Source organism: Lepidothrix coronata, unplaced genomic scaffold (assembly GCF_001604755.1).
Source record: "Lepidothrix coronata isolate B3197 unplaced genomic scaffold, Lepidothrix_coronata-1.0 Scaffold10, whole genome shotgun sequence".
In the NCBI taxonomy this organism is placed as follows: Eukaryota; Metazoa; Chordata; class Aves; order Passeriformes; family Pipridae; genus Lepidothrix; species Lepidothrix coronata.
Genome location: NW_016690190.1, coordinates 7,186,526 through 7,207,385, shown reverse-complemented (window position 1 = coordinate 7,207,385; position 20,860 = coordinate 7,186,526). Strand labels below are relative to the sequence as shown.

The 20,860-nt window shown below is 38.5% G+C and overlaps 1 protein-coding gene across 14 annotated transcripts in view; it reads right to left on the bottom strand.

Annotated features, from left to right (window-relative positions):
• Positions 1–20,860, bottom strand: part of ERC1 (ELKS/RAB6-interacting/CAST family member 1) — a 289,654-nt gene that overhangs the window by 213,774 nt on the left and 55,020 nt on the right. For all 14 annotated transcript variants that reach the window (XM_017804631.1, XM_017804640.1, XM_017804634.1 and 11 more), the window contains exon 3: positions 12,327–12,743. In XM_017804631.1, the coding sequence (XP_017660120.1) occupies positions 12,327–12,743 (417 nt within the window). The remainder of the gene's footprint in view (positions 1–12,326; positions 12,744–20,860) is intronic.

Below are 20,860 nucleotides of genomic sequence, written 5' to 3'. Positions count from 1 at the left end.
TCTATTTCAACAAGCTATGGGGTGCAGCTGTTGTTGATAACTCTCTTTTTCCAAATTTTTTACCCCAGAGTAGCATTATTTAACTACACAGGATGACAATCTTTCTCCCCTGGGCCTCGAGCATTAGTAAAAGTACATGACTATATAGCACATTGTTCTAGAAGCTCACAGACAAGAGGACACAAAAGTCCGTGTGATATTTATGTTGATGTAAATTCACAAAAATAGCATGTTTCAGACTGCTTGCTAAAGAATAAAATGATAGAAAGCTGAAACAACTTGTTCTACCATATAAAGCAGGGGTTTCAAGACAACAAATGTGAACACAGAAGAAAAAATATAGTAACTATTCAACTTCTTCTTTGTCTTAAAATAGTATTGTCCTTACACCACACGCTAATGTTAAATGTAAGAATGTGAATACTGTTAGAATGTTAATCTTGTATGCCATAAAAATACTTTGGTGCCCACAGAGTACAAACTGTGATGTCAGTCAACCTAACAACAAATTGTGTATGTGCCCAAATACAATTAGCCACCCGCTTCCCTAAAAGACAAATCCCCAAAGCCATTTACAAACTTATATTGTCAATAGACATGGTGAAGAGATAGCATTGTGTATGGCAGTCAGACATGCAACTTGTTCCTTATGACTAATTACTTGAATGAGAGAGGTAGAGCTGCACAGTCCTTTTCAAAATCCTGAAAACACTACTTGTAAGACTGTTCAGTCTCCTTCCACAGCTTTGAAGTGAGCACGATGGAAATGTCTAATGACATGACAAGGGCCACAAGAAGAATTTTGCATAAGTCTGGCATAAGACCATTTGCATAAGTTGATGTCCATGAATGGTAATAACAAGAAAAGCCAGTAGAAGGTTTGTTTTGTGTCTGTAGCATCATAAGCGAGGTAGTATTTGGGAAAGCTCATCGTAGCACACATCCTGTACTGGTGTAACACCAAATAATTCACTCTGCTTGGCTATGAGAGCACCTACTGAGAATACACATATAAAGAACAGAACTCCAAGAATCCCATTCAACCCCGTGGAGAGAAAACTAGCAAAAACAGTTGAAGACACCCCAGTCAGATCGTGGTGGCACATTAGAATTCATGTCCGCTTAAAGAAAAGTTACATGGGACGGGAGGAAAAGAGGGTTTGAATCCCTCAAACTTCACCATTAAAAAAAAAAAAAAAAGCTGCTTTTCCTAACTTCAAAACTCATGTATGGGAAAAAGGGAGTAATTATGAAGATGATTCTTTAAGCTTAAGAAGGTGAAGAAAGATCCAAGAGTGAAAAGAATCCTATTCTGAATTGCATGAGCTTTCTCTAAATACAGAAAGTTGTATCTCCAGCTGTTCCTGTCACATCAGCTGTACAACCATCCCAGTCCTACTATTGTAGAATAAAATGAAGCAGTTTGATAACAGAAAAGAAATTAAAACAAACTCATGAGCCTTTAGAAACTGAGAAAACAGTTGGTCAAAACATAATATGCCATAAATCTATTTTGGACACTATTATTTTTATTTTAGTAGTTAGATAATTTCCACTTGTGCAGAGACACAGTTTCTGACCTGAGAACATAAAATCAGCTACCACCATAGAAATGGAATAGAAGGAGGAGAACAGCACGTCTGTAAAGGGATGCTAACACAACAGTGCCTGCTTTCTACATTGCACAGCGTTTTCCCAAACAGAAAATTCTTCTAAGCTGCTTCTTTAGAAATGCCTGTATCTCCTCTGTCTGAAGTGATGCTCTGCACTTCAGCAAAGGAAATGTCCTACTTCTATCGTCTTAAGTAATTCCACTGCGATTTGGATGACATAACCTGCCGAAAAATAACACCTCCCACCTCATGACTGCATAGTAAGGGCTTAATTTTGGCAACGTGCCTGCGATTCTGAGGAGCCTGAGAAAAAAGGCTACAGGCAGACTGAGCCTCCCTTGAACACAGATTTAAGGGCAGCTGCTGAAGGAAGGTGGTGCACAGATATCCTTTCTAATTATGCAATACAGGTTAGGTACATGTGGCAGAATAGAGAAATACTAATATATAGTATCTCTTATGTATTCAGAGTCTATTGTGGACACACCCCCCACAGATGAATGAAAATTAAGATTTTAATCTACAAAACAGGATTTTGCACAATCATTAAAAACATAGAGCCACACACAGATATCAGGATCAGAAAAACACAAAACCAATCCTGCATTCCTTGCAAGTTATCCGTTCTGATAAAGTAATAAAGCACTATTCCTTGGCACTAATTTCACATACAGAGCACTTTCAAATGTTATTGTTCCACAACAGATCAGTAAATGTCAGCATCTTCGTACCTTTGAATGTAATCTAGCTTATTAAACAAGGAGTGGCTCTTTTAAATCTGTGCTATGATTTTATAGGTTCAATGATTATTTTAAAACAGATGACAAAAAGGGGGAAAAAGCTACTTGTTCCCAAGGTATGTGCAACATGCAGGCTTTTCACTGTTAAATATTATTAAAAATATGCACCATGTTTCAGTTTACCCAGTGGGATCTTCTAGCCACCAGATATCATCACAATATTGCCACAGATACTGAAGAATGCTCTGTTACCCCATTTCTGTTCCAAGTTTTACGTTTAATACCCCATTATTACAAGCTAGTAGAGTTTCTACAATTCTTTGACACAAACAAGAAAAGCTTTAGGTGGAGGGATGCCTTATTGGCTGTCTGGCACTAGTGCTACCACTACAGGTATACTGTGTCCACTCTGTGTGTCTACAATTTAAAAATGATACTGATATATTTAAGAGAGTTCAAAGAGTGACTGCAGGAACAAGATGTGCTCTTAGGGGAAAAAAAAAAAAAATCAAAGCAAAAATTGCGATGCAAATTGATTCCAACATTAAATTACATTTACAGGCAACAAGAATTCAAAATGGGTTGTTCTGCCCTCAAAAAAAATAAGGATTCGATAACTAGAAACTGAAGGCTAAAAACAGGCAGAAGTTCTAAACAGTGTGGTCACCTTAACCAGAGCTGGGGTTCATATTTCATCACTGCCAATTTTTAATTAAGGATAGCCATCTTCCTTTTAAAGAAGATCTACCACAGAAAAGATATAAACTAAAGGTGTACCTGCCAAGTAGGTCTACAAGGTAGCACAGTACCCCATGAGAAACCATACTGTAATTTTCTGGTCAGCATAATTACATAGAACAGCTGATCAAACACACTGAGAACACTGAATACATAAAGAAAATAGCTGTGATAAAGTGATTTTAATGTGCCATAAAGAATTAGAAATTCTACAGGTTTTTTTTCTTGACCAAGAAATACCAAAATAACTCAAAATTAGAGAATATAGTTTAGAATTGAAGGAGTCCTCAATAGGAAGCAGTATAATCACTATAAATTATACATGTGTGCATAAAAATAAGAGTAGGAATTTGGTCTGAACCTTTTCTTCCTTCATAACCTGGCCATATTATTCATTACTATTTCCTGCATCTGATTTTGCATGGGATTTAGAACAAATGTGAAGGTGCACTTTCAAGCAATTATGTTTTTATAGTGGTGTAGGCTATCTGCTTGAAAACACAGCAACTTATCTCTCAGTAGCCACAAGATAAGCAGTTTCCAAAGCAATAAAGGACATGCCTTCCATCTCCTGCCAAACTTACATAATCAGGCAGTACATTCGACATGAGTAAGAAAAACACATTATTTCATACATAATTTCTTTTTCAAAAAACTGTGAAAAAAATGTATAATTAAAAGCACAGTTGTAATTCTGACTTTTTTTTTTAATCCTAACTGGCATGCCCATGTCTGAATATCATCAAATATGATGTTCTGTGATGGAGCTTTGTATCATTCAGTGGACTGGAGAGTTTTAGTTGACTAAAAACTATTTGGTTTTATTCTCCAACATGTAGTCCAGGCCTTACTAAATTAATGTTTTATCTTTTGTACCTAAAGTTTAGTTTCTCCGACAGCTTTTCTGCCTACCTAGATTTTAGCAACCTAGTTCCAATTAATTACAATGAAATGCAAATGTTAAAACTAAAGGAAAAATTCAGGAGCATCCATCAGTTCAGAATTAACTAAATTAACATCATTGTTAATTTTAAAAATTATTTAATAGATATATAAGATAAAATAGATCTTTAATTGTGTAAAAGGACAAATCATACCTGACTAACCTGGTTTTCTTCTGCAGTGAAGTACCTGGTTGTGTGGGTAAGGGATGAGCAATGGGTGTTGCATGTCTTGACTTAGGGCCTTTGGCATGGCCTTCAAACATCCTTGGAGGCAAATTTGTGAGACATAGACTGGATAAGTGGTGAACAAAATGGGTGGAAAATCAGCTGGACTGTCAGGCTCAAAGCCTGGTGAGGAGCACTGTGAGGTCCAGTGGGCAGCTGCTTACTACTGACAACCCTCAGAGGCTGATACTGTTCAGTGCCTTCATTAATGATCTGAAGGCTGGGATGGATTGCACCTTCTGCAGGTTTACAGATTACAGGAAATTTGGGGAAGACGTGAATTGGGAGAAAGCAGTGTGCCCTTGATGTAAAAAAAACCCCCAAACCCAAAAAACAAAACAGCCCAACTTCATCCTGGGCTGTATTAGCAAAAGTACACAACCAGGAGATGGGAAGCAGACAATTCTCTGTGTGCAGCTCTTGTGAGAGCACTGCTGGAGCACTGTGCCCAATTCTGGGCTCCCCAGCACAAGGAAGGCATTGAAAAGCTGAAGGGAGTCTGACAGACAGGCACCAAGGTGGCTGGGGCTGGAACATCCGATGCAAGGAGAGGGGGTGAAAAAACTGTGTTTGTTTAGCTGAAAAGAAAAGAAGGCCTGGAGGGAAACTTGATGCTCTCTAGAACTAACTAACTGGAAGCTGTAGAGATGATGGAAACAAAAGTCTTTTCAGAAGTGGAAGGATGATAGGCAACAGGCAAAAAAGTCAAAGCACAGAAAATTTAGACTTGCTAATACGAAAAAGATTTTACCAGGAGAGCAACCAAATGCTGGACCAGGTGTCCAGAGAGGTTGTGGAATCCCCATGGCTTGAAATTGCTCATTTGAGCAGAAGGTTGCATGAAATAACCTGTGGGAGAGCCCTTCAATCTGCATGACTCATTTATATAAATATCTTTACTACCTGGGGCCAGAAAGTGACTGAATAGTGGTACAGTTGTTTAGCTTCAAGATTTTTTACGAGTATTTTTCAAAAAGTGCTCGATACCAGTAATTTTAACTTCTCTTTCAGCAACACATAAAAATGAACTGAAAAAAGAATTTATAATAAGAGCCCTGTATAATTTATTTCATTGCTATTGGAGTTTTGCTACTAAAATGTTAGTTATACAAGTTTGGAGGCAGTAATCACGGTAGTTCCTTCAGAAATTATTTCTGCATTTTTCCACTTGTCATTTCCTGCATTTGCAAACCCAATCAACATAATTCCCTGAAAAAAAAGTCTGACTGTACTAATAAAGAGCATAACTTTGAAAGATGCACTGAAAACTGCAAGCACATCCATAATGGGGGGTGCCAGTTGCTTGGAAGCTCAGTTACCCTTGGCTAAAGAAACTCATCTCTCTGCTTTGCGATTTTATTAATCCATTCAGACGATTATTTCTAAATCCAATTGAAACCTTCAGATATTAGGACACTTAAGTTTGTTAACAATGGCATCAAGTAAAGTGAAAATTAAAGCACAGCTTCCAGTTAATCTCGCTATTCCAATCAGCAAGAAACAAAAGAAAAATCCCTTGAAATTTCAGCATTAAAGGCAAGATAAGATGAGAGGAACCAATTCAAACCACCCTATTACTTCTAAGCAGCAAGTCATTGTGTTGAAATCTGACCACAGAAGTGGGAATTCAAAAGCTAAAGAAAAGTCAACTAAAAATTAAAATCTTAATCATGTAGAACTTTATTTACATATGTGCTAGTCTTAATTTTTTTCTCTTCCTGATTATTTAAGGTGCAAAAGCACTCATTTTGTACTTAAATTAGCTTCCAACTTATTAGTGGTGTTTTCAATTTTTTTTTTCTTCTACTGCAATGTTTCACACTTGCAGAAATAAAATTCCACAAATTTCACTACTACTGAAGAAAAGTCCAGGATAATACTAAAATCTCCAAGGAAAGTACACCAAAGATGTAATTTGTAAACAAAGCAAATCATGTAATACATATTGACGAAGAAAAGCTTCTAATATAACAAAACATCAAAAGACATTAAAATTTAAACATTTTAAACCTCTAATCCCCAGCGAGATTTATGCATTGTTTCACATAGTTTTAAAAATCCCTTCTGAAGGGGATGGAAGTGCTAAAATGAAATAATAAGAAATTATGCTATATGAGAATAAAAAGGAAAAAAAACCTCTTTGAAGACTAGCACATTCATATAGAAAAAGAAGTTTTAAAATAGATTAAAGAATTAAATCTCTACAATTTAACCCCCATGCTAGAAAAAACAGATGAATAAACTTACTGATGTTTTATGGACTATTTCACTTTGATGAGACCATAACTATAAAACAAAAAAACCATCCTGACAGATGACTGCAGTTCTGATTTTTTCCCATTCACTTAATACCAACACAGTATTGAATTATTATAAAAATAATTGGAAATTTTCTATACAATAATCAGAAAGTGTTTAAGATTTTTTGGCAGTTTGAAAAAACAGAAAACAAATATGTTATTTTTCACCCTAATTTTTAAACTTCTGAAGAACTATCAAGCTACCAATCTCTGAACTGAGGAACAATGAAAATAATATTATATGTGTTTAAACATTTTTAACTGTCATTCTTTTGTAAAGTGACGCATAACAAACTACAGTGGTATTAAAGAAGTAAAATGTATAAAGAATAAATTATGCAGGCTCTCAAGGTGCAATAGCCCATTTTCTCAAATTTTAACCTACAAAAGCTCTGTATGTTTTAAAACTACTTGCCAATCAATCAAGCTAGTGTAACAGAGACATAACTATTTAAATTATGTCGATTTAAGTCACTTCCCCCTGCCATGCTTTTCTAAAAAGTCAAGAAGATGATGCAGCAACATAAAAAGCAGAAACTTAATTTTTTTAACTCATCAGAAGGATATCCTCTAGTATGATGGTGGTAAGAGTTCCAGTTACTGAATCTATCTACTCCTGCAAAACAAAAATTCTCTCTAGAACTATCTTATTTATGTTGCAAAATCTTGGAACAGGACAAAAGTGTTCTTTGAGATAGCTCTAATTGCTCCAATTAAAATTTGTAAATCCCCCTCTCAGCCTGGAGCAGAAAAGGGTAAGAATTTTAACACACCCATGGAAAAATAACTTGTTTGCAAAACTCGTCACAGTTCATTAAAATCTGGTGAGATAAGGGAAACAACCTTTCTCTTCCCTGGGCACAGTCCAGCGGGGCTCCAATGGTATGTTTAGACAGCACGTCCATCCCTTCTCAATGAGCTCCATCCTGCTGCTGCTGTTTGGCCCCCACGGTATCAAGTTTTGATAACCTAAAGCTAAACACACGTGTGTTAGAGCCCAGAGTGCCTGCTCACTGCTCTGACAGACTGCTACCAAGTGGAGAAGGAATAGAGAGTGCTCACAGAAACTCAGTGCCAATTCCCAGAATAGAGCGGGCACTGTTCGATCCAAGATCGCTACACAGAGGGATCGGTTCTTGTCGTAAGGCCATACTGGATAACTGTGATGCACTTCACAAACAGGACTTTGTGGAGTCACCATCTCAACAAACACTGAAGAAGAGAAATAATAGCTTTTTCTGCCATAGCCTCTTTCCTTAAGCTCATTGTGAATGAGTGCCCTCATGAACAATCCATTTCAGTGACTGTTTTACATACAAAACCACCCTTTATTTGTTAAGCACTACAGCCCTAACTCCTTCATTCAGTTTTGCACTCAGTTATAATAAAAATACATTTGTTTGAATGGGCCCAATTAGTAAAAAAAAAATAAAATATTAAAGAAGTCAAAACTGTAATTTACTGCCAAACAGCTTTTTGTCACAGTGTAAAGCTACTGTTGTTTCTTGCCTTGTTCCACACCACTGTAGCATGCAAACCTTGAACCTAGAACCGACTTCTGAAGAAACAAACCTTCGAGATAAATAGCCTTCCTTCTGTTTCCAAGTAATGGCTGTGCTCAGCCATCTGTTCTTACATCCTTGTTGGACTGTCCTTACAAATCTTAGTTTGCTCACAGTACTCCAAGTGTTTAGAACACCAAGTATGGATGCAATCGCATCATAATCTGCCATAAATTGCACTGATATTTGGTCTCTTCATCTGTGTAGCTGAGAAAAATGTATTTCTACTCAGTGCATCTAGCATTTTGGGGAGGGGGGAGCAGGGAGGTTGTCAAAAAGAGTACAGCAAGCTTTATTATCTTTAGAGCCATGTGCTGTCACAGCCATCACTGATAATTCTGCAACAGGCGAGTCTGGAACAATGAGGTGCAGTTAATGCAGCTTGGGAGCTATTCTGGAAGCTAAAGTCCAGCTGCTGGATATCATCAAGCAGTTCTTGCCGGTATGATAATAATTTTGTTTCTGAAAGTTAAGTTTAGAATACCAACAATAAGATGAATAATTGTCACTAAGGCTGAAGAAGGGGTATTCAAAATAGAAGCCATCTTTTTATAAGCTGTGAAGCTTAAGCTTGTTTTCTAGGGTAGAGGAATGTGATGCAGCTACACTGTTATCTGCTGAAGTCAGGACATCCAGATCCATGTCTGTGTTCCAATGTTCAATGAGACATTTAATTTTTCATTATTTTGTGTTAATGAGAGACTGCCCTCTGTATCAGCAAGCTGCCAATCCTACGCTGAGAGACTGTCCCCTGTATCAGCAAGCCGCTATCCTATGCTACACAGAGGATCTTTCCTGGAAAGACTTTTTGAGAATCTCCAGAATTCAGGACATTTGGGAAAAGCCCAAAAGAGTCAAATTGCTTATGGAGATACCTCTCACTAGCTGCAGAAGAATCCATTTCATAATCTGGATACGGGAGATTGAGACAGTGCTCTGGGAGATGATCAAAAATATGCAATGTCTTTTACATGAGGAACAATCAAGTAGCAGAGGACTTTTCAGCCTGGAAGAAGAGAGAACTTGGAACGGACAGGACAATTTAAAATTGTGAGCACACAGTTTTGGTAGTGATCACCTGTTTACTGTGTGTTCCAGTGCCAGTGCAAGAGGCTGCCAACAAAGCTACTGGGAGACAGGTTTAAACTCAAAAGAAATAAGGCAGGTTCTTCCTGCAACAGAGAGCAGGGCTGTAGAAGCACTTAGCAAATAATTCTACAGCTGCACAAGTTCACATGGGCACGAGAAGACACTGACTGCGTACCTGGATGGCAGATCCCTGGAGGATGCAGAATTGACAAGTCACAAAGAGTTCAAGAAAACCCTCCTCTGTAAATAATCAGGAAGATGGGACAGCTTTACAGGGAAGTATCATGTTGACCTTTTTCTTACCCTTCCCTGTGTGTCTGCACGTGGCCATTATGTGAAACAATGCAGGACTAAAGAGACTGTTCGCTTGAACTGGTACAGCTATTCCTTGGTTATAATCTTATCAGAACCACAGCTCTGGCTTCTCTTAGAATTTATTCTCCTTAGGAAATGAGTGCAAAATGAGTACAATAACAGTAACAGCAAAAGCTGAAGAAATCAATCAATTCACATTTCATTTTCAAGGTCATAGTGCTGACCACTGCACTGTCTGCCTGAGAAGCTGTCTTATGACCTTGAGTCTTAACATCACACTTGGAATCACATGTAGGTTTAAAGTTGAAAAATTGAGGGGATACCTTTTTACTTTAAGATGTAGATCTTTAGCATTATTCCCAACAAATATTTTACCAGAAATCTAACATGCTTGTAGAGTCTTTAACAGTACTAGTGGATTCTGATACCTCAGACCTTGCTTTGGTTAAGATGGTCATGAATGCTATTAAATTTTTCTCAACTTTTCTAATGTGTTAGAACATGAAACATAAACGCTGACCTCCCAAGCACTTGCAAATCCCTTTGAGATACTAATGCTTCCTTTAACAGCAGTATTTAAAGAAGAGTTTAGCATGCCTTTCCAGACACTGGGAATGCTAGATATAGAACCATCAGGGAAGTAAATTCATTTCTTCAAGGCAGCTCAAAAAATTCTATAGTTAGTGTCTGGGGGAGCAAAGGACTAAAATAACCCGAAGCTATGGAAATGCAGGTAAATAGATAATAGAAGGTTGGTGGAGGGGGGTGATGCAGACACATCTAAGAGGCTCTGCAAAGAGACAACTTCCAGCTGTGGAACAGTGATAGCAAAAGTGAACAAGATCCTGCAGAGCAGAGCGACTTGGTGGTGAGGAAGTCAGATGCAGTCAGTTCCAGTTCAGCAACTTCTTCTGATTTTCCCCAGCCTCCTGGAGCCCCAAGGCCTGAGTTTAATGAAGTTAGGTCTGAGGTCACTTAGCTCAGCCTAGCTCAAGCTCAAGGACAACACACAGGTACCAACAAAACCCTTCCTGTTGTCACACAGTTCCATAAGGGGCTAATTTGGCATCTCTGCGCACAGCACCGTGTTTCCAAGGCTACTGGGGTGCTCAGCTTCAAGGCTAGATCCCACACCATAACAATGGCTTGAGCTACAAATTACACTATACCCAGCTCATACTTCTCAATGAATTAGAGCCAGTAGTGAGCAGCAAGGAGTAGTTAATTTTAAAATACTTGATAAACAGCATTTGCACTTTAAAAGTCAGTAAGTCATCTCTACCTCTGCCCTAGTCATCTCTACGGAATCTTTTACAATAAAGACTAGGATTTAAATGACTGATGATTTCCAAATATGTGTGAATGAAACAAGAATTCCTATCTCTCAACATCTACTCATCAGCAGAAGGAACAAACGTAACCACATTCCTAAAAAATTACACAGCTCCTGTCAGCTTTTCATTTCTGTTGCTGGACTTAGAGCCGAAACAAATGGAAGCCATGTGAGGCTCTTCCTGAAATAGTTACAAGAATTGGAACAGAATTATCATTGGTTGCTAAATAAAGGAAAAACTGTAGTGTAGAAACTCTGGAATCATATTATCTTCACTCCAGACACTCAAGAGATTACTGCTCTAAAAAAATAAATCTGGCCTAAATCTGGCTCAGAAATGCAGTGGGCTCCAGCTTTCTTATATAAATGCTTGCAACAGCACAACTACAATGGGTCAGGCCATGGAAAACATATGAATAAGAGGTATTAAGAAGTATTTATTTGCTGCAAACACTTATCTCAAAAACCTCTGTGCCAGGCCTTGCTTTCCTGGCTTCTTAGAGAGAGGGCTCAAATCCTGAGTATGTGTAAGGCTTTAAAAAAAAATGCTGAACCATGAAGTAACACTCTGTGCAAAACAGGTCATTAAATTCACACACATAACACACATACATGTGTAGCTATCAATTCATGCCTTCAGACCTCAGATGTGTGTAAAATAATCTTCACATAAAATCTTATCATTAGTGAATACACATATTCACATACCTGTGCCCCTGCACAACCTTGCTGAATCACTTATAGAAATTAATAGGAGGATACTTTATGAGGCAAAAGCAAGAGTAAAGTACAAGAGGAAAATGGCATTTAATAATATCAAGAAATTTAATTACGCTGGCTACACAATAACTCATTTATTTTCTTTTCTTTATTTTCCTAAGATATTTGCATTATATATAGCCTATATTTTATCATAATTAGCTTTGAATGATTAACAGTGAAGAATGCCTGCCATTGTACTCCTGTAAGGTGCAATACAGATATAACAATGGTTTTTCTTTTCTGTTTTCAGAGGGATGGTGAGAAGGGGTTACTATGTGTGCAGCAGTGTCCCTTTAAGTAATCTTTTTTTTGGCTGTGCATCCAGGGCAGCTAATAGTTTTATCAAATACCCTTCACAGCAAGACGACTGTTTCCATGGAAACTGTAGAGCAATCATCCATTATTCTTGCAAAGATTTCTCTCAGCTCTCACCTAAATACAGGTAGCTACTTTCTCTCAAACTACAATAGAACAGATAAATTCATTTTGGAGGATGTGTGACAAGTCAACTCCAGAGCTTCCTATGGAGACTACGGGGAAAGTGGGGCCTACAGCACAAAATTCCAAAAGGGACATGCAAGGAAGCCATAAAGAAATTTTAAAATAGCCACAAATTCTGTCCAGCTTATAGAGAGGATGGAAGATTCTTTCCTTACAACTGTCAAATGGATAGGAGACAGAGTTGACCTGAGCTCTGCCACTTACCTCTCTCAGCATGTTGTTTTCTTTTTCCTTCTGTTCAAGAAGGCTTTCCAAGTGGTGCACGTGCATCTCTGCCTCAGCCAACCGCCTTGTTCGCTCATGATCCTCCTCGGTGGCTTTTGCTGACAGACCTTTACTCTGCAGCATCTCCAGAAGCTTTTTGATGGACTCGTCACGCGCATTTAAGGTCTGTTTCTGTGTCTCAATGCGCAGTTCCATCTCTTCCAAGGTTTTACGGAGCAGGAAGAGCTCCTTGGCCTGGCGCTCGTGCTCTGCATGAAGTCGTTGGAAGTTTTCCTCTGTCAGCTCTGCCACAAAGGGCTCGCTGGTTCTAGTGCTGCTGTCCTGCTGGAACAGCTGGTTCAGGTCTCGCTGGATCCGAAGCTCATCCTGGAGAGCCTGGATAGTCATCTGCATATGCTGAAAGAACAAATAAATAAATAAAATCAGAGGATTCCCTCCACTGGAGGAATATATAGATCAGTATGAGCCACATCGGTCCTCCTGAACCACCAACCAAAAGTCAACCACAGCACCAACAGACCAACATTATTTTTTTTAAAGCAGAATTAAGGTAGAAGTGGGTGATACTACAGAAATTTCAATTCCCTCCTTCTATGCCTGGCAGAAGTTGCTTAACACTTAGAAGATTCTTATTCGAGTGACTCTACCACTTCCATCAACTTGAGTGAGTCACTATTTCAAATGGGAAATGTCATCAGGCATTTCTCAGTAAGCTGAGAGCTTAAAATACTTCTTTTTTCCAAATGTTCACCTACCCTATAGAAGAATTTTGCATAAAAGTCCTAGACTAGAATTACTATCTTGACACAGCAAAGGGACACGTGGCTATTAGAATTTACATATTCTCTAATAAAGTGTAACCAGCCATGAAGGCTGCCAAGGTCTTCAGTACTAACACTACAGATAACACAAATTTCCCAGTTAACTTACAGAAGAAACTTCAGCATGTCAGGAAGAGCTACAGAACTACAGAAAACTGGATATATGCTGGCTGGGGAGAAGGGTCAGATGCAGGAAATAGCAATAGATCCTGTCTCAATGACTGTGAATACAGCGGGTTAATATAATGGGATAATATAATGGGACAATGCAGGAGAAGCACAGTTTGTCTAGAAAAATGTCCTCACTTCCTATTTCGATAAACATGCTTTTTCTTCTCTGCAAGACAGAAGCATCAAAATAACAGAGAACTACAAACACACTGAACAAAGATTTGATTACCAGGAATGAGAGGCACACTGAGTAATACATCTCTACTCCCTTAAGTGAGGCAGACACGCTTACAATTTAGTCTGAATGTGAACAAGTCAGATGGACTGATCCTTGGGGTCTACCTTTATATTGCAAAAATCAGTGTCTGCAATACAGCAGCTTCCCACATTCACTAGGCTAAAGTACTAGTTAGTATAGGCTATAATCTATGATCAAGCTTGACACAGGTGATACACTGTTAAGGTCTATAATGGTGCCAAATTAATAAGTTTTACATAAATCCAAATACTTGATTCAACTCAAATACTTGTAAAAAAGAGGAGCTGTAGAAAGATTTGGGTTTAAGTATTACTTCAAAAATATATTTATCAAAATTGTTATGTGAAATGCTTTGAAGATGTTAAAAAGATGTCTGGAAATGGCCCTGGCAACAGGCTCTAGATGACCCTGCTTGAGCAGAGGGGTTGGACAAGCTGACCTCCAGAGATCCTTTCCAATCTCAACCACTCTGTGATTCTATAAAAAGACAGCAGATAATATTTGTAACACAGTTACCTACACTTAATCTGTTTTAGGAACATAAAAGGTTAGTTTGGTTGTATAGAATTGTGCATAAAGGGAGTCCAATCCCATTTTCTTTAAAAAAGTCAGTACTTCAGACCGAGTACTTCCTCTCCTTTTGTGTTCTGGCCTAAGAAGAGCTTTTCAAAACCAAAGGTGCTGTTACACATCCAGCTGACATAAGTCCACACTGCCACTAAAAGGAACAGTCCGGCCACTTGTCCTTCCTTAGGTGGCTCTCACTGACAACTGGCCCAAAGCTTCACCTGGCTGAAAATCAGCCCCATCAAAACCAAACTAAATGTCTTTCCAGCCAGATCTCAGGTCCACATGACAGTGTGACTACATCAGTGCTCATCCTGGTGCAAAGTAGGGGTGGAAGGAGCTGGCAGAGAAGAAAATGGAAGCATCGTTTATGGTATCAGCATAAACTGAAATCAGCTTAAATACACAGCTCTGTGGTTGGTGTATTGGTCTTTTCTTTGATTTCAGTAACACAATACTTGGTAGTTACTAATCCAGTAAATGAAAAACTACACTTTATGTTGTAGAATCAGTGTGACAACACAGCACAGTATATTAAGTGGGGGAGTAAGCAATTACTCTGTTCTAAAAGGTATATTGTGGATGCTCAGATTTATTTCCAAGTAAGAGATAAAAAAATATCTGAAGAGAATCAACATAGATTTTAAGATTGTTTTTAGAAATCACTTTTTTTTTAATTAAAGATCTCAACTTTCAGCTATTGTCATTTATCCAAACTACAGTCAAAGTGAGAATGTCAGAACAACCTTCAAGCCTTATAACTGAGGCACTACAGGTAGGCAATCAAAACTACTACATCTGTTCAATTAATGTGTGTCGATTGAGCTGTAAGAGAAAACCTGCTGCAGTCATTTAAAGGTTTGCCTCGTCTGTACCTGTCCAACACCAATAAAGCCAGCAGGATGACAGCAGTAGTGAGAGAATGCCCTCAAATTTTGTTAAAATTAACAATAACTCCACTAAATAAACTTTACAATTCCACACGAGTTAATTCCATTTGTATTTGAGAAGCCCTACTTATTCACAGCCCAGCTGTGTGTTGTTCCTCCAGCTAACAAACAAATTCCCACATGCTTCCACCTGCCTCTCCACATACTGCCACTTCAGCATTTCCTTTCTCCCAAGCAAGAAAAAAGCTTCTTCTGAACAACCACATTATCTACTAAATGAAATTACTTCCTCTACTCAATGTTGTCTCGGAATCAAACTTGGGTTATTTATAAACATCAATGGACCAAATCACCACAACTAAATTCTTGTATTTTTATCATTTGATCTGCTGTGAAATGTCATTTCATGTTACATAGGCAAAAACTGTGTCTCAGACCCACATAAATTATTTCTCCCAAAGCTTGAAAAGTCTCCATGGAACTTCTGGGTCAATGAATCAAAACCTATTATAAGATTCAACATGTGATGTGGGAAAAAAATTATTACCAGTGACAAACAGGATTTATTGGTATCCAACAGTCTGTTAAGTAAAGACAAGGGAATGTGGAATTTGGAGCACCCCACAAAAATATTCAACAACTGCCTGTAATTCAGTTTCCCCAGGAAAATGAAGAGGTGGGGTGAGAGGAAAGGTTAGCATTGAGCTTATGAATAACTATCACTGTTCTCTGAATCACTGCTCAGTTGAGAACAAACTTCATTATGTGAAAGGTAACTGGAAAATACACCACAGAAAAGTTATTCTATGCTTTTCACACCCACTCTTTTCCAACATGCAGAATGTATGCAAAATGGGTTCTTTGCTTTCTGAAAGATTTTATGATTCTCACAATGATAGAACAATACCTTTTCTTAGCTGGCATCTTAACTACTTTTTTTAGTTGCTTGTCTTCTATATAATTTCAAAGAAAATGTCCTTTTTCCTCTGAAGGAGAACACAAGTCTTACTAGCTTCTCTTTTATTTCTTAGACTTCACTTTTAAAACGGTGACTTTTCTGGAAAGGCAAAATATTTTCCAGGCTCATGCAATACTAGCAACTGATGCTTAATCCTGTGTCTAAGACCCCATTAGAGACCTCAAGAAAATTTGAAAAATAACACTGAAATAGGCTTCTCTACAAATAAACACATAAAATTACTTTTAATACCACCGAGCTTTCTTATGTCGTACTCTACCGAATAAGTACCAATCATGCTTTTCTTAAACAGTTTAATATCGGTAACATAATTAAAGGCAAAGCAATTATGATGAACCTGTACTTTGCTTGAAGCTTATCAGTCAGATCTTGAGGATTCCCTCTTACATTCAAGTAACAAAAACTTGTCTTGAAGCCTCGCTACAAATTATAACTACACCTGCAAATCACGGAGATATTTTTGTGAGCACACTTCTCTAGTCCTGCTGGTTATGTCCAACATACTTTTCTCTTGACAGAGCTAAGCACCTTCAGGCTCACCTCAAACATAAATCCTAAAAGGGCACGGTGCAAACACAACCTCTTACACCAGGTGTTCCTCTGCCTGTATTACTTCCATGGGCCAACTTAAAGTTCATTAACCAGGCTCTACACAGGGACAGAGTTGGACCTTACTTCAGCAGCCCAAAATTTACATCTCTAAGTAGCTGAACATGATTCAATCTTTCCCTCCACCTACCAGGGCTCAAATTCACATTTCACACACCTTGGCAGATTGGTTAGATGAGCTTCCAACCTACAGCATGACTACAGCCAATGATGGAGAAGTTCCTTGTATTTGGTTCACAAAGCACTCCTGCTGCTGCAGTCTCAGGATAATGCAATGTACCTACTGCTGTACTGGTGAGTTTGGGAACCTTGCTGCAGGCAGCTCTTTTCATCTCTCTCTGTTGAAGCTTTTCCATTTTGCATAAAACATTTAAAGATTCAGTAGGCCTGACAGAAAATATTAAAGAGAGCACAGCTTCTTATTCTAATTGGAAGAACACATAAGAACAGAAAGACCTGAATAGCAATACTCCAAATTACCTTAAATGTTTATCATCTTACCATTCCAAAGGAAGTGGGGGGTGAGCATCTTTAACATTCTCAGTCAGGAAAAGAAACTTCAGCCAAGACCTGTATTCTAACCCTACATTTTAGATCAAAAGGAGGCAGCCATTGCTACTACCAAGATTTTGGAAGAAAGGATTAAATTGTGGCATGCTTTTTAAATAAAAGGATTTCCATACTCATCTTTGCAAGGCAGAGCTTGATTCATCAAGCTACAGTGTTAAAGATTCCAATATGAATTTGTCCATTTGGTTTTGGTTGCCTGATTTAGGCTATTCATACTGCAGATACTGTACTCTGTACCTACCATAATCAGATATATAACTCATCCCATAATTTATTCAAGAAGTCTAAATGCTTAAATTAGAACTGTGGGTTCTGCAACACAGGTGAGGCACCTAGACACCAAACACTTCCATAGTCAAGTCCTCCTTAACCTCCAGGATTTAAATTCTAAGTAGGTTAAACCAGGGAAATTACTTTAACTTCTTGAATACCAAGAAAAAATTCAGCATGTTCAAGAGATGCTTGTCAACAATACGCAGAAAGAAAGAGAAGAATGTGCTCTTTCCCAGAAACAAGGGAAAACATAGTATGCAATTATGTGACACTGTGGCACAGAAATGTGTCACAATGAGGTGGGAAGCATTGTCACATTCTGCAAAACTCAACGATTTAAACATTCTCCTCTAACACTGGGAGAACACTGAAGATTCGTAATCACAAGCAAGAGAATATGGTGTGATGGTGAGGGCAGGGAAAAGAAAAAGGTCTTACTAGAATATTTAGAGGTGTGTTAAAAAAGCCTCAGCCAGTGAGTTCAAGCTCTTATTCCTCATCTTCAGACAACCCTAATGAGGCTCCAGTCAGGAAGCAGAAAGCTATTCCTGGGTGGATCTCTAATAAGATATTTTTACAGAAAGGACTGAGATTCTGCTTTGCACAAATATCTAAATATTGACTGGCTGCAAAATTTAAACCTACATCTCATACACCTCAATATCATAAAGGGAAGATGGTCAGGGTCTTTACCCAAATCAGCCAAGAGATGCTTTAGCACCTTGCACATTCTAGTGAGCATCCCTAACCAAGTCTGTTTCCGGAGCAGGGGTAATCTTACCTCACTCTTTGCTAATTATTAACCAGAAATTCCTAATAAAAGTTCTGCTGAAATCAACAAATGTAGAAAAAATTTCGTATAAAAATTAACAAACTTAGAAACTGAGAATTTCCTGGTCACTTCTACTGTTAACCTACAAAGCCAGTACATCCTATACTGAATGACAGCTTTATGATGCACATGTACTTCCCAGTTTTCTGAAAATTTGCTCAGTGATCAAGCTGTTCTTCATGTAGAAAACACTAAGTGCTTGGAAACACACAGGACAGGTGTGCTGGCTTTGGCTGGAGTAGAGTTACTTTTCTTGATGGAAGTCGGTTTGGTGCTATGTTTTGAATTTGTGACCTAAACACTGTGATAACATGGGGATGTTTCTGTTACTCCTGAGCAGGGGTTACATAGTGTCAAAGCCTTTTCTGCCTCTCACCTCACCCCATCAGCTCATAGGCTGGGGTGCACAAGGAGCTGGGAAGGGGCACAGCCAGGACAGCTGATCCCAGCTGAGCCAAGGGATACCCCAGCCCATATGATGTGCTCGGCAACACAAGCTGGGAGAAGGAGGAGGAGAGGAGGACATTTGATTTATGGCATCTGACATCCCAAGTCACCATCCCACGTGATGGAGCCCTGCTTTCCTGGAAATGGCTGAACACCTGTCTGATGATGGGAAACAGTGAATGAATGCCTTGTGCTTGCACGTATGGCTTTTCCTTTACCCGTTAAACTGTCTTTATCTCAACACACAAGTTCTCACTTTTACCCACTGGGGGAAGAGTGAGTGGCTGTGTGGTAGTTAATTGCTGGCTGGGGTTAAACCACAACAAGATGGTTCCTTTTTTTAATTATATATCACGTACTTCTCTATTTATTTTTCAGGATCCAACCCAGGGATAAAAAAAGTTTAAAAAAAGAGACATATGTAATTTGTTAATCGACGAAAAACTGGGTTTTGGTAGATACCATTTACAGCTAATCTTTCATTAAGCCAATTAATTTTGCAGCTGGGAAAAAAAGACAAGCTTTCAGCTACAAAAGCACATTCAGGTCTGAAATGTGCTCGTACTACCTATAAACACTGCCTTACTTTTGTCTTTAGTTCATCATGACTACAATGCTACTACTCTGGAAAGATACAATAATTAGGATATATTTTATTTCAGAAGGACAATTCAGTAAGGCCTACACCTTCAAATGTACAGCACCAGAAGATGACAGAACTTAGAGGTGCTTTTCTTGCCAGCAAATCTGCATGCACAATCACAAACTTTTGCATTATGACAATAAGTCTCATGTTTTTTACAATGAAAGCATTTCAAACATTCGTAAGAGGATGAAGCGCACTGAGCTCCGAAGAGAACACATGCAAAATGTTAGAACAGGATTTAGTCACTATGGGAAATCACTCTCTCCCATTCTCAAGGAGTTAATGTGTTGGCAGCGTTTCTGGGAAATAGATTCTGCTGAATGCACCACAGAAGCAAAGGCCTGGCTGTCCGAGGGAGTCCCTGCTGACATTCAGCTGCAGCCCACGCAAAGACACTGAAAAAAGGGCTAATGTCAGGTGTCCTGCAGGGCTGAGATGAAACAGAACTTGCTGATTCCAGAAATGCTACATATTCCCTGTAAGGTGGATCAGGGGCTTCAAAACTCTTATTTAAATGGAAATGAGTGGGCGATTTTTATAATGTTAAGCTCAGATACAAAATACTGCTATGATTTTAATAGGATTTAATGTGTGAGAGTCAAAGAAAGAGACCTGTATTTTAAAGACAACCATCACATATTGCATTATCTCTGAGACAGCAGAAGGGCAAGATGGTAAAAAAGTGCTATAGATAAAGAGCTTAAGTTGTCAGTAATACATCTGTCAGCTGAACTAGACTTGCACAAAATGACTCATTTAAGGGGGCAGCATGCAGCAGCCCAATTCCTTCACCTCCCTTTGTACAAACCTCTCCCCCCCCAAAAAAAACCCAGCAAACCCACGAGCAATTCGACAGGAATGAATTTAAACTCCTATTAAACCCGTAGTCACAGAAAAACCAAAACTGCAATGCAACCTCATACTAAACGTACAGGTACATCCACAAAAAGGCTGCAAGGTAAAACAGAGTAAATGCAGTACAACAGCTATGCAGTGCTAGATGTCCACGTGAAAGATTTTTACCTATACTAAACATGAAGCAGCTTATCTTACAAAGAATAAACCTAAGCTGTTTTTATGGTCAAAGGATAAAGTATGAATATAGACAGTTTCCATAGAATACCTGATGCACAGTAAAAGCATCGCTTATCACGAAGAGATCTGTGCACATACCTGTGTGCTAAGAATAAAAATTCTGATTAAGCAGAGGGAAACCTACCAAAGTTCTGAAAAATACCAGTTTATCAATTTTTGAACAACAAATACAATTCCGACAGTTCTCCAGCTTCCTAAGGGAATTTGAGCTCTGTGGCAGATACCAGAAATGGTCTAGTAGGCAACAGCATTCAAAGGAAAATTGTTTCTGAAGTCATATCAGTGAGTCCCAGCTACCATGTGTTTACATTTCCAAAGGTACTTCTACATTAGTAGTTTACTGTGCTTCAAAAG